This window comes from Acomys russatus, chromosome 29, assembly GCF_903995435.1.
Source record: "Acomys russatus chromosome 29, mAcoRus1.1, whole genome shotgun sequence".
Classification (NCBI taxonomy): Eukaryota; Metazoa; Chordata; class Mammalia; order Rodentia; family Muridae; genus Acomys; species Acomys russatus.
Window position 1 is genome coordinate 22,694,693 of NC_067165.1, and position 14,552 is coordinate 22,709,244.

General features: G+C 50.7%; 1 protein-coding gene across 1 annotated transcript in view; it reads left to right on the forward strand.

The window, feature by feature from the left end:
- Positions 1-14,552, forward strand: part of Csmd2 (CUB and Sushi multiple domains 2) — a 561,027-nt gene that overhangs the window by 444,693 nt on the left and 101,782 nt on the right. Inside the window, exons 27-29 of the mRNA XM_051172054.1 lie at positions 670-861; positions 7,574-7,712; positions 11,311-11,498. Coding sequence (XP_051028011.1) covers positions 670-861; positions 7,574-7,712; positions 11,311-11,498 — 519 coding nt within the window. The remainder of the gene's footprint in view (positions 1-669; positions 862-7,573; positions 7,713-11,310; positions 11,499-14,552) is intronic.

The following is a 14,552-nucleotide window of genomic DNA, read 5'->3' on the forward strand; positions in this document are numbered from 1 at the left end:
ACCCAGCACCCTTAAGCAGGTCAACTACAAACCCTTTTGCTTAGCTCCGTGGTGTTTAAACTTTACTCCCCCCGTTCACACTGATCACACTATGAGACGGCAGAGCTTTGCCTGTGTAGCAATGTGTGTATTTGCAAACAGAATTCATTTCTGCAATCATAAGGCTACAACCAGGCTTTTTAAAAAAAGGCACTTCCTTCTAAATCAGTGCTTCTCAACCTTCCTCATGTTGTGGGGACCCCCACCACCACCCCAACCACCAAATTGTTTTGTTGCTAACTTCATAACTGTCATTTTGCTACTGATCTGAGTTGTAATGTTCAGACCTGATATGCAGGATGTCTGAGATGTGGCCCCCAAAGGGGTCGAGACCCACAGGTTGAGAACCACTGTGCTAGATGAATGATGGTCGCAGTGAGGTATTGGTCCAGTGGTGACCGTGATGACAATAGGACAGGCTTGTGGATGCGATGACAGCACACGGTGGTGGACGCAGTGAGTAACTGACCAAGGAGGATGGCGGTGTTGCTACAGCTGATGACAAAGGTAGGGAGGTGACAGTGGTCACAGGCAAGGACAGTGGTAATCAACACCGCTGATGAGCTGTGAGCCAGGCTGGCAGGCAGACACTGAATCTGCGCCTCTCCTTCTTCTGTTTTCTTGCCTCAGTGTCCACAGCAACCTCCTGCAATGACCCCGGAGTGCCGCAGAATGGGAGTCGGAGCGGTGACAGCTGGGAAGCTGGCGATTCCACTGTGTTCCAGTGCGACCCAGGCTACGCGCTGCAAGGCAGCGCGGAGATCAGCTGCGTGAAGATCCAGAACAGATTCTTCTGGCAGCCCAGCCCGCCCACATGCATCGGTACAGAGCAGCTGCTGGCTGCTGGCTTCTGCTCCTCCCTCCAGGCCTGGGGTTGTCTTCACGTTCCTCTACACAGCAGGCAGCTGCCTCTAGAGCCTGGGGCCATGAGAATGGGACAGAAAACCCAGTTTTCCTACACACACTCAGGCACACATGCATACACAGTCACAGGCATACACAGACAAACAGACACACACACACACACACACACACACCCTATAGACTTTTAAAAATGATCTGAAAGAGTTCTGAGCAAGGCAGAGCTGTCCCCTTGTCTCTGGCCCACTGTCTAGTTTGGATGGGTCACCTCAGGCCAGAAGATCAGCAGGTTCCAGGGGCAAAGGAGAAGCTCTTGTTCTCCCTCTTCTGGGAAATTGCTGACTGCCTGGACTGGGATCTACCTGGGATCTACCCTTTGTCTTAAAAATCTTCCCATTTGACATGTGAAAGCTCTTGATGATTTTTTTTAAAAAAGGCTCAAGGTCACATTGCTTATAAAAGGAGGGGACTACATAATCCTGCCCTACCTCCCTTCTACTTGAGACTGGTAGGTGGGGGACAGGGGGACTTGAAGGCAGAGGCAGCAAGTAAAAGCAGAAAGAGAGAAGCCAATCCCCAGGTGCTCACATACTCCAGGTGCTCACATGCCCAGGTGCTCACATGCCCCAGGTGCTCACATGCCCCAGGTGTTCACATACTCCAGGTGCTCACATACCCCAGGTGTTCACATGCCCCAGGTCCTCACATGCTCCAGATCTTCACATGCCCCAGGTCCTCATATGTCCCAGGTGCTCACATGCCCCAGGTGTTCACATGCCTCAGGTGCTCACATGCCTCAGGTCCTCACATGCCCCAGGTGCTCACATGTCCCAGGTGCTCACATGCCCCAGGTGCTCACATGTCCCAGGTGCTCACATGTCCCAGGTGCTCACATGTCCCAGGTGCTCACATGCCCAGGTGCTCACATGCCCAGGTGCTCACATACCCCAGGTGCTCACATACCCCAGGTGTTCACATGCCCCAGGTCCTCACATGCTCCAGATCTTCACATGCCCCAGGTCCTCATATGTCCTAGGTGCTCACATGCCCCAGGTGTTCACATGCCTCAGGTGCTCACATGCCTCAGGTCCTCACATGCCCCAGGTGCTCACATGTCCCAGGTGCTCACATGCCCCAGGTGCTCACATGTCCCAGGTGCTCACATACTCCAGGTGCTCACATGTCCCAGGTGCTCACATGCCCAGGTGCTCACATGCCCAGGTGCTCACATACTCCAGGTGCTCACATGCCCGTGCTCACATACTCCAGATGCTCACATGTCCCAGGTGCTCACATGCCCCAGGTGCTCACATGCCCAGGTGCTCACATACTCCAGATGCTCACATGTCCCAGGTGTTCACATGCCCTAGGTACTCACATGCCCCAAGTGCTCATATGCCCCAGGTGTTTACATGTCCCAGGTGCTCACATGCCCCAGGTGCTCACATACTCCAGATGCTCACATGTCCCAGGTGCTCACATGCCCTAGATACTCACATGCCCCTAGTGCTCACATGCCCCAGGTGTTCACATGCCCCAGGTGCTCACATGCCCCAGGTGCTCACATGCCCCAGGTGCTCACATGCCCCAGGTGCTCACATGTCCCAGGTGCTCACATGCCCCAGGTGCTCACATACCCCAGGTGCTCACATACTCCAGGTGCTCACATGCCCCAGGTGCTCACATACTCCAGGTGCTCACATACTCCAGGTGCTCACATGCCCCAGGTCCTCACATGCCCAGGTGCTCACATACTCCAGATGCTCACATACTCCAGGTGTTCACATTCCTGGTTGCTCACATGCCCTGGGCACTCACATGCTTGCAGCTTTTTTTCTCCCTGAGTGAAATGATGAACTCAGTTGTTGTCTGTGCCTATGAGTGTGGACACAGACGAGTAACCAGCCAGGCAGTAGTGGTACACGCCTTTAATTCTAGCACTCAGGAGACTGAGGCAAGCAAATCCCTGAGTTTGAGGCCAATCTGGTCTACAAAATGAGTCCAGCTGCCTACAGGACAAGTTTATCCTGGTATATAGGATGGCCAGGGCTATGCACACAGAGAAACCCTATCTCAAAATGGGGAAAGGAGTAGAGAAACAATGGCCGCTGAGTCCATACATGTGCTGGGCCCACACTAGACAGTTGATTAGATAACCCCATTTAGCTTTTCCCTGAAGCTCTCCGAATTTAGTACCATTCCCTCATTATAGCTACAGAAGCTGAAATAGACAAATTTGGATATCTTGTCCCAAATTGCAAGGCTAAGAAGCAAGAGCCAAGATTCCCTCCCACGCCAGGCTGAATGCTAAGCCTCTTGGTTTCCTGCCACTCATGCTGCATCCCTGGAGCTCCATCCCATGGGGTTAGGGGACATCCTGAGACCTCCCCCAGCTCTGCTGCATCCATGGAGCTCCATCTCATGGAGTTAAGGGGTGTCCTGAGACCTCTCCCACCATGTTGCATCCCTGGAGCTCCATCCCATGGGGTTAGGGGACATCCTGAGACCTCCCCCAGCTCTGCTGCATCCATGGAGCTCCATCTCATGGAGTTAAGGGGTGTCCTGAGACCTCTCCCACCATGCTGCATCCCTGGAGCTCCATCCCATGGGGTTAGGGGACATCCTGAGACCTCCCCCAGCTCTGCTGCATCCATGGAGCTCCATCTCATGGAGTTAAGGGGTGTCCTGAGACCTCTCCCACCATGCTGCATCCCTGGAGCTCCATCCCATGGGGTTAGGGGACATCCTGAGACCTCCCCCAGCTCTGCTGCATCCATGGAGCTCCATCTCATGGAGTTAAGGGGTGTCCTGAGACCTCTCCCACCATGCTGCATCCCTGGAGCTCCATCCCATGGGGTTAGGGGACATCCTGAGACCTCCCCCAGCTCTGCTGCATCCATGGAGCTCCATCTCATGGAGTTAAGGGGTGTCCTGAGACCTCTCCCACCATGTTGCATCCCTGGAGCTTCATCCCATGGGGTTAGGGGACATTCTGAGACCTTTCCCACCCATGCTGCATCCCTGGAGCTCCATCCCATGAAGTTAGGGATGTCCTGAGACCTCCCCTAGCTGTGCTGCATCCATGGAGTTCCATACCATGGAGTTAGGAGATGTCCTGAGACCTCTCCCAGCTGTGCCCACCCTGGAGGGTTCTGTGCTAGGGCCACCCTGATACCTGAGGCATTGCCTTGACTGCTCCCGGTCTTGGGGCCTGGTGCTGAAAGCAAGGCACTGAATCTAGTTCCTTAGTGGAAATGGGGCTGGCTCACCAACCAAAGAGGTCCTTGAAGCCCTCAGTGTTGTAAAGCAGGCTTTGCAGGCACAATCAGACCCAAGTTCAAGGTGAGGATCTGCCATTCACTGGCTTAGTGGCCTCAGGGAAACTATTCAGGTCTCATCCCTGGGTCCTCACCTGTGAGAGAAAATACATGTTTCCCTTGTGGCATTGTAGAGTGATGGCACATGTAGCCCTCATTTTATCAAATGCCGTCTCCCTTCTCCTCTGCCCCCAATTCCCTTCTTTTTTCCTTATTTTCAATCCTTGGGCTCCCTTGCTCTCCTTGAGCCAGAATCTCATTGGTGGGGGAGAGTGGGGAGTTCTGCTGAGGAGCACCCATAGCCCCTTTCAGAGTCTCCTGTCCCACAAGGCTGTGACCCTCTTAGCATCCTTTCCAAGTCCTGCACCAGCATACCCAGGAGACCCTGGAGATGTCTGTGCTGGGCTGAGCCAATAGGCTACCGCTGGGCACCGAGCAGGGAAGTGAAGTTAATCCAGCTTGCACTGTGCGCTCTTCCACACATGGCCTCAGGGAGTGTTCCTCGGGCCACAGGATATATGTCTTTGCCTCCTTCTCACAAACAGATTGGAAATCCCATTGATGAGCCTTTCATTTCCAGCTCCTTGGCAGTCTGCCATGAATAGAGCTCGCTGGCCTTGATGGCCCCGCATTACAGGAGAGAAACAAAGAAAGAAAGCAAATATTTGCCAAGCGTCATCTGTGATAGATGCCAGGCTAGCAGTGATCACAGGGAAGTCATTGCATGAGCTTAGAGCTCTGGTTCCTGAGTTCAAGTCTTGTCTTCCCTATAACAAGCTGTGCGACCTCACATAATTGACCTGACCTTTCTGTGCCTTAGTTCCTTTACCTGAAAAGCAGGAAATGGGTAATGCCTATCCTACACTTAAAAGTATGCCCAGTCAACACTGTACAGTAGAAAACATCATCACCATCACCATCATCACCATCACCACCACCACCACCACCACTGCCACCATCATCACCATCAACATCATCAGAAACAAGGAATGGGAGACTCAGAGAAGGAGAGAAAACACCCAAATTCATACAGCTAGAAAACAACAGTGTCATAGTTTTGTCCCCAGGACTGTGTGCCACCAGACTGATGCCCTTTTCATGTCTCTTACTCCTCAGCACACTCCGTCTTCCTTCTTACCATCCAGAGTGGTCAGCAGCTGGTTCCTACCCCAACCCAGCATCTTATCTTACTGAGTTCATCTCTGCCCCTCATCTGTCCCTATGCAACTGCTGGTGACACAGCCCAGAGGTCCCTTCTAAGATCTTAGGGCCTAGCTGGCAGAGTGCAGAGATACCCACACAGCTTACTGAGTGTGAAAGAGATGCTTAGATGTCTGATGCTAGGGGCCATCTGGACAATAGCCATGTCAAAGCTGGGGCCTGGAATCCTGACACCCTAGGGGTGCTTTAGGGCCCAGCTAAAGAGCAAATGGAGGATTTTAGAAGCAACCACACTCAGCCTGAGGGAGACCCCTGACCTGAGCTGGCAGAGAGCAGTTGAAGCCATAATCCTGACCCGGAGTAATGGCATCATGGAGAGTCGCAGAGAATAGCCCACACACACACTCAGGCCGGAGACACAGGCTTGCTACATTGTAGAATGACTTTGGCAAAGCCATTCTTTGTTGTGGGACATCTTAGTCCAGCTGCCCCCTGACCAACCCTGTGCTCAGCTGAAAGTTTAGTAAAGGAGAGCAAACAAGGTGAGGGCCAGCTAGGGGAAACAATGTATCTGTGCTTCTCCTATGGACCTGGAGTGGGGGACACTGTTCTCTCCCAGGACCACCAGCAGCTTGGAGGCCATCTCATACTCCTCCAGAGAAGGAGGTGGACTATGGAGCCAGGAAGTTCAGGCTTGAGTCTTAGAATGACAAGGGGAATTGCTTCATCTCTCTGAGCCTCAGTTTCCTCTTTCTGTATAATCCAGGAGGGCACACTACATCCTCACCCCCAGCTCACTGAACTCTCAGTGAGATTGAGTGAGTGAACGCGTCCTCTGAGCTGACATGCCCTGCCCAAGTGCTTGTAGACTCAACATGGTAGATAGGATGTCTTTCCGTGGAAAAGACGCCCTGCTCCTGAGTCCTCCTGGCTAGCATTCAGCTATGTTAGGGCCCCTGTGGCCTGACTGGGGACTTCCTCTTTTTTAGTCTTCCTTGTGGGAGCTGACCAAATCAACAGTGGTTCTGCAAGCAATGCAAGAGCTTAGCTCCAAGCCAGGAGCCACTTTCTTGGCTGACACTTTTGGCCTCTGTGACACCCTTTTGCACCCCCTGCTGGTCACTTCTTCCAGCCCTTGCACTCTTAGGGGCCCACTATTGACTTTGGTAGTGCCCCGCCCCCGGTTTCCATTTGAAGGCATCATCCAGTGTCCACCAGCTTTCTTCTATTGACTCCTTATGCCCACAGCATCTGCTCTGTTCGGCACCCTGTACCACAACCCTGTCCAGGAAGCAGCAAGCTGCTTGGGACCTGTGGAGGCTGAACAAGGCTGCTTGGGACAGTACTTTGGTGGATCCCTGGCCATCCTCTTCTCCCTATCTGTTAAGAAGCCCATCAGTCCAGGAGAGGATGGTCACTGTGGGCTCATAAGGGATCATAACAGATCGGTTCTGATGTGGTGCATATTTCTTAGGCAAAGAGTTAGAGAAGCTGGAAGGCATCTGGGCTCTAAGCAGATGCCAACAGAACTGGCAGCTGAGGAGACCAGCAGTGCTTGGCAGGCAAACACGACGATGTTTTCCACTCCCTGTGATAGTCTGTACAAGGAAGAGGCAGTGAATGCCCACGAGATGCTCCTGAACTGGGGACGCAAGACAGTGGGAAGATGCCAAGCATTGCATATGCCTGAAAGACAATGATGACACCGTTTTGACCATGAGACCTTCCGCTAAGCGTCACAGACAACACCCTGAGGGAAAACATCACCTCCAGTTACCACAAAAGAAAAATATGCAAGTCCCAGAGGTTAGATCACAGCCAGGAAGAACTCGGTGTTTTTAAAAAATAATTTATTGAGAGCTGAAGTTGCAGCTCACTCAGTAGAGCGACTGCCTATTTATTACTCACAAAACCCTAGTTTCAGTGCCCAGCATCATGTCTAATCAGGTGTGGTGGCAAGCCACCTGTAATTCCAGCACTCAGGAGGTAGAGGCAGGAAGATGAAGGATTCAAAATCGTTCTTCACTATGTGACAAATTAGAGACCAGCCTGGGCTACACAACGACCCGTCTCAACAACAACAATAACAATGTTGTTGTTTTTAACTGAGGTGAAGTGTACATAGTATAAAACGGCCTTTGTAAGTGACCAAGTAAAAAAAGGACAAACTTACTCTTGTCTTCCTCTCTCCTCAGCTCCTTGCGGGGGAGACCTAACTGGACCATCGGGAGTCATTCTGTCACCGAACTACCCAGAACCCTACCCACCAGGCAAGGAGTGTGACTGGAAAGTGACTGTGTCTCCAGACTACGTCATCGCCCTGGTATTTAACATGTATGTACCTTTCCCGGGGTGGGAGACCAAGGGGGTTTTGAGGGCCTGGGTGCCCAGGTGAGTACTTAGAGGTGTGTGGCAGAGTTCTCAAGTCCAAGGGTAAGAGAGATACAGAGATGGGGGGTGTGGGAGGGGCAGCGTCCAGCATCCCCTGGCTCTCTTCTCTGCACCGGGCCCGGTGTCTACAGTATCCTTGCAATAGTTTCTGAAGCAGCTAACATTCCTCCTCTTATGCTTCTGCGGCCACTAAAATCACAAAGGAGCCCCACCTGTGTCCCCTTGTCCTACCAGACTGTGTGGCCCTCTCCCCAATGTCTCCCTCCATCCCGACACCTTGCAGATCTCCTTGACCATTCCACCTGACCCCTGCACTCCCATCTTCATTCCATTCATAAGCCGGTCTCCACAGATCTGCCCTATCTCCTCCACACCCCCTCCTCCTCCCAGTAACATTCCAGGCCACATAAGCCTGGCTGCTGCCCCAACAGTCCCTCCCATGGGGAATGTTTCTGATAAAAAGACTCCAGCATGGGCTGGGAAGATGGCTCTCTCAGTATTTGCCACACAAGCCCAAGGCTCTGAATTTTAAAAGCCAGGCATGGTAGCACATGCTTGTAATCCCAGCACTGGGGAGGCAGAGATAAGCGGCTCCCTGGAGCTCCCAGCCTAGCCTCCTTGGCAAGCTGGTGAGAAAGTCTGTCTCAACAAACAAGGTGAACAACTCTGCAGAACAATACCAAAGGTGACTGCTATGTGTGTACACATGTCAGCAAGCTCCCACATGTCTCCCTGTTCACCTGGCTCTTGCCTGGCTTCACTTGGGCCATTCTGTTTCATCTAACCTGCCAGGGTACTCTCTCTTATGGGCAACTTAAAGCAAAGATACAAGCAGGATATATATATATATATATATCCTGCTTATAATGCAGCCTGAATTTCTGAGTTTGGCTCCTACAGTCTGGCACACATCCACCTCTCCAAGCAGGTCACCATCTATCCTGAGCTCTAGCCAGATTGAATGCCTGGTGGTTCCCAGGGTCTCAGTGACTCTCCCATGCCCTGTAGCCTCATGTCGGCTTCTGCCTCCCAGGGACTTTCTTTTTCCTTTCCCTGTCTCACTGCTGAGGGCCATCTCATTCCCAGAGATAAACTCAGACTGTCCCACCACGAAAGCCTGAGTGACTCCCTCCCTGGAGACTACAGATTTTATAGACCTTATTTATAGTATACGTTATGAACCATTCTGTACAGCCAAGAAAGCGGCCTACGATAGCCATGCTTCTGGTTTTGAGTGAGTAAATTTACTAAGTGTGCAGCAAGCCAAGGCGATAGAATAAATAATGAGCAAGAGAGCAAATTGTCATCAAATCAAAAAAATCAGCTGGGAAGCCCACTTACAGGCAGCCAGCTGGAGCTCCGAATAGAGCCTGTCCCGGGCAGAACAGAGTGTCCCTTCTGGTGAATTCTAAGTGAAAGAAGAACCAGCAACATTGTCAAGATAGCATCATCAAATCAGACAGCCACAGCATCGAACAGGAACCAACCGAGGAAATCGAGGCAGCTGGAGTTACAAAGGAAGCTTTTTGCTCCATGGATGAGCATCCCGTGGCTGAGCTTGGTGTGAATAGACTTCTGACTTCTCTTTGCTACTGTAGGCACTTTTGTATTGTTGGGATAAACAATAGTAACTCCTGCTCAAAACGGTCCACCTTCTAGTTGTTCTCAAGGACACGGTGTTTTTACTCCCAGGGATTTTACCCTCAGACTGTTTTACCCTCCCAGTCTCAGAGTTAGGGGAAGCCTGTTCATGCCTGGAAGTGCTTTGGAAGGACACTCTGAGACATACCTGCTTTGAGAGTGAGTTTCTCACTCAGAGCTCAAACAGCTCGTGACAATCCACCACTGTAGTGTACATCACACCGGCAGAGCATCCGCTGCTTCCTCCAGTACCAGATACTTCTGGAAGGCAAGGCACTACAGCATGCCCCCCTGTCCTTGGTGCCAGACACAGCGTTGGGCATCTTGAGAGGGCTCAGATAAAAATTCAGTGATGTGAAGAGGGTAGGACAGATATAGGGAGGAAAATGCTGGTTCCACCAGGGTGTGGTGGTTCATGCCTGTATTCCCAGCACTGCTGTTCTAATAGCAATTAGTTCAAGAGTTCAAGGCCAGCCTAGGTAGCCATGTGGAACTGTCTCAAAAATACAGAAAAATAAATAGATTAGTTAGTTAGTTAGTTTTAGTTAAATAGGCCATTCCCCAATTTATGACCAACATAGACTCAGCCAGAGCCTTTCCCGGAAGACTTTTGAAAGAATGGATAGTTTCCAGGATAAAGAGTCCATGTTGCTCAGAAATAGGAGACACCCCTTCAGTCAGCACCAGTGTGGGAAGACTCCATGTGCATATGACACACTTCTGTTTCCTAGACTCCCACTCCGTTCCCCCGCTCACCTTACCCTCTTTGTTTGAGCCAGGTTGTGATCCCCCCTCTCCACCACATGTCTTAGCTAAAGGGAGGAAAGGCCATGTTCATTCTCAGTCCTACCAAATGGTACCCCACAGTGTTTCCACCCACTCTGGAGCATGCATGCCTTAGCACCGGAAATCCGTCTTCTGAAGACACATTTGCTTGTCTGTTATTTTCATCTTTTTGTGATTAATTTAGTATAAATTGCCTTTACTAGACACATGCTTAGGAGCAGAGTCACGCACCAGAGAGCCGGGTCCCATTAAGCATTATCAGATATACCACACAGAGTTCCAAAAGGGGGTGAGCCAGCTAACACCCGTGCGAGCAGGCCTTGAGGGCTGCTGAGATTCCACTTCTCTATGTCTGTTCCTTTCCATCATGGTCACTCCAGGCAGGTGTGTCCAGCCTGCAGCCTGTGGGCCTCATGTGTCCCTTGATCACTATGAATGTGGCCTGTCAGATTTGTACTTGGCAACATCGTGTCACAATACCAAAAGCTTAGATGCCCCTGCTAGCCACCCTAGGGGGATAAATTGCATCCATGAACTTCAGTTCTCAATTTGCTTAACTAAGAGATTTTTTTTTTTAGGATGAGTTTTCATCCCACACTAGGGTCAAGATAGCTCAGAGACAGGGAGACATTTGAAAATGACACTAGGACCCACCCAGGTGGGGACAGATACTGGAAAGCTCCATGGTTAGCACATATGGAGGGAGGAAACTAGGCTTTTTGTGATGGTAGGGCCCTTCCTGCTGGAGATAGCTCCCTGGGAGGCTCTGTGCTCTTAGCAGAGTCAGTGCAAACTAGCATGACAGCTGAGCACCGGAGTCAGGTAAGAGCCCTGGGCTCAGACCTGCCAGCCCGCAACTTGCTTTCCCTCCGCTGTGAGCAAAACCTGAGGTCTTCGGCTATAGACTTGAGAACACTCACGACTAGAATCTGCCACCTGTGCCCCAAGCCACACTTAGTATTCTCTCTCCTGACTGGGGAGTCGCCCGGGCCTCATCCTCTTCAGTCTTCGAGAGTGGGTACCATAGGATGATGGGCTTGCTTTCTGGGAGGCCCCAGCGCGGTCCCCTGTTTGATCTTAGTCGAGGTGGGGACGGGCTGTTTTTGTTCTGCAGATTTAACTTGGAGCCTGGCTATGATTTTCTTCACATCTACGATGGACGAGACTCTCTCAGCCCTCTCATAGGGAGCTTCTACGGCTCACAGCTCCCGGGCCGCATCGAGAGCAGCAGCAACAGCCTCTTTCTCGCCTTCCGCAGCGATGCATCTGTGAGCAACGCTGGTTTCGTTATTGACTACGCAGGTAAGGGCTTGGTGCTGGAGAGTGCCAAGGGTAGGGTCAGCGGACCTACCCAAGGAGCGGCAGTGTGGTACAGAAGGGAGGGTGACAGGCTAGACTACAGGGAGCCTGTAGATGATTTATCTTCCCTGTACCCCCTTTGCCCAGCTGGCTTAGTCTTATATAGTCACACACCCCGAGGCTAAGAGAGCATGGTGGTAGCATTCTTTTGGCATCCTACTTCTGTTTTCAACCCATTAACCCTCTCCTCCCCTTCTCTCTAAGGCTCGTTTCTAGTTCTACTTCAGTCTCACAGCCTCCCTCAATACGTGACAGCTAACACGTTCCTGGTCATGCCCTGACCTTGTAAGGGTTCATGTCAAATCTCAGTCACGTGACAGCTAACACATTCCTGGTTATGCCCCTGCCTTGTAAAGGTTCATGTTGAATCTCAGTCTTCCTGTAGACCCCATCCAGAACCTCCATCATCTTAGGAAACTTACCGCATGTTACGTCATCTTCTGTTGCTATAACAAGTACCAGAGACTTGGTACTTTTCAAAGAAAAGAGAGTTATCTAGCTTACGGTTTTAGGTTGGACGTCCATGATTGGGTCTGGCCTCCCGGTTGACCTCTTCTGAGGCCCTCATGGGTAGAAGAAGCAGCGGCACAGCAGAGGGAACCCATACACCAGAGACTACATGGCTGGAAAGACCCGGGAGCCAGGCTTCCTGGGTCTGTAACTGTCTACTATAACTGAGGGACCCTTAGAATTGATTACCTTAATCCTTTTCCAAGGTAGCATCCCCATGACCTGACCAACCTCCCAGAGGCCACCTCTTAAAAGTCTCACCAGGACCTCAAAGCATTGATACCCAGTGTCAACCTTGGGGGCATGCATGCAAAGCCAAGCTGTCTCCGCTCATATAGACAAGGTATCCTGTGCAAATCTAGGGTGTTGGTGCTCGGATACTGGCACTCCATCATAGGCTGTTTACCACCTGACGGCGTCTTGTTCTCCTTCTGGCTCTCCCGTTCATGCACTGCCACCACATTTTGGAATTAGTCCAGTGGATAATAGAGAGGTCAGAAGGAGCTGATGGTTTTTTTTCCCCTAACGATAATAAATATCTTAGATAATATCTCCCCGTCATAGCTTCTCGGCTCTGTCCTCGAAGGCCTCAAATAGCCATAGACAAAACAGACAGGAATGGGTGTGAGCATGTGTTGAAAAGCCACTTGGGGCGTGGTGGGGGTGGGGCTTGCAATGTGGAATTGGCTTAGTCAGTAAAGCATTTGCATATACGAGGACCTGGGCTTGAACACCAAGCATCCATATAAAAGCCAGGGAGCCGGAGAGATGGTCCGGTGGGTAAGGACACGTGCAGGGCAAGCCTGAGGATCTGAGTTAAAACCCCAGCATCCACATTAAAAAAAAAACCACGCATGGCTACGAACCCACCTATGACCCACGTGCAGCGGGGGACAGAGAGAGGAAGAGCACTAAGGCTCGCCTAGATGCCAGCCTAGCTTCAGGAGCAACAGGAGACTCTGCATCAAGAGAAAAAGGTGGAAAATGGTTGGGCAGGATGCTAGACAGCACACACAAGTGTGTGCACATACATATGCTGCACACAAACGTGCATATACCACACACATGTAAAACAGAGAGAGAGGGAGGAGTGGGGAGAGGAGGGAATTTTAAGTCTGTTTGTCATAGGCACTCAGCTCTGCCCTTGGATGCTAAAGCAGAAGGGGCAAAGCATAAGGAACTGAGCACAACTATGTGTCAATAAAACCTCACAAAAAATGGCCGAGGTCCTAGACTAGCCAAGAGCATAGCCTGCCAGTTAACTGGATTGAATGTTCACGTTTCCTCCTTAGCAACTGGGTGACCTTAGGCAGGCTATTTAACCGCTGAAACCCACCCACCCCCACTTCTTCACCCATAAAATAATGTCAGGAAAATCCCTGCACAGCAAAGCTACGAAGCTCAATGATCCTGTGCATTAAAGTGGTTGGTACAGTGCCTGGCGTGTATCAAATACCCTGTGCTCTTCAGAGGTTATTAATAGTCAGAACAGTCTGGGATTCCGGGCGCTCCACATTTTTCTACTCCATTTATTCCCCTTTTGACTTTCTCTTCATCCTTAATTATCCCAGATGGTGTTGGCCAAATCCTAGCTCCACTTCTTCTTTGATTTGTGAACTTGGCAAGTTATTATCTCCTAGAACACCATCTACAGCATAGGCAGTAAGAATTATGTTACAGACGGTTAATACTCAAAGACTATATATATATATATGTGTGTGTATATATATACATACATACATATATACATATATAAAAGAGAGAACGATGTATTAGCCTAGTACCCAGAATGTACTCTAGAGTTGGCCCATTCCCTTACTCTTGCCATCATCTAGGTTCTGCCAGACCTCATCAGCCTGCGTGCACAAACGGGCCCATGTCACCAGTTAAAATTAAGGCTTTTCTGACTCACATTTCCCACTTGTGTAACGTAGGGCCTCAGCCACCTTGGGAATACCACATATGTATTCACAGATAATGCTAACTGCGACTGTCACCCAGTCCATGTTTGTCAAGTGCCAGAGCTCTCTGTGTATTTCTTATCCACCAGCTGGTGTGAGTCCTTTTGCTGTCTGCCATTTGTCATGTGCTGTTCTGGAAGACACACGGAGCATGTAATGCAGGGCTGTGTTCTCAGTAGTACTCTTGCTGCAGGAGCGGGCCTGGGGGATGGGTATCTTCCTGTTCTATTGTCTTAGTTTCTTTTTCTGTTGCTGTGATAAAATACGCTAATGAAAGTGACAGAAGGAGCTGGGCTGTGGTGGCGCACACCAGGAGGCCGAGGTAGGCGGGATCGCTGTGAGTTCGAGGCCAGCTTGGTCTACAAAGGGAGTGCAGGACAGCCAAGGCTACACAGAGAAACCCTGTCTTGAAAAACAAAAACACAAAACAAAGAAAAAAGAAAGGAAGGAAGGAAGGAAGAAAGGAAGGAAGGAAGGAAGGAAAAAGAGAGAAAAGAAAAGAAAGTGACAGAAGGCTCTTGCCCAC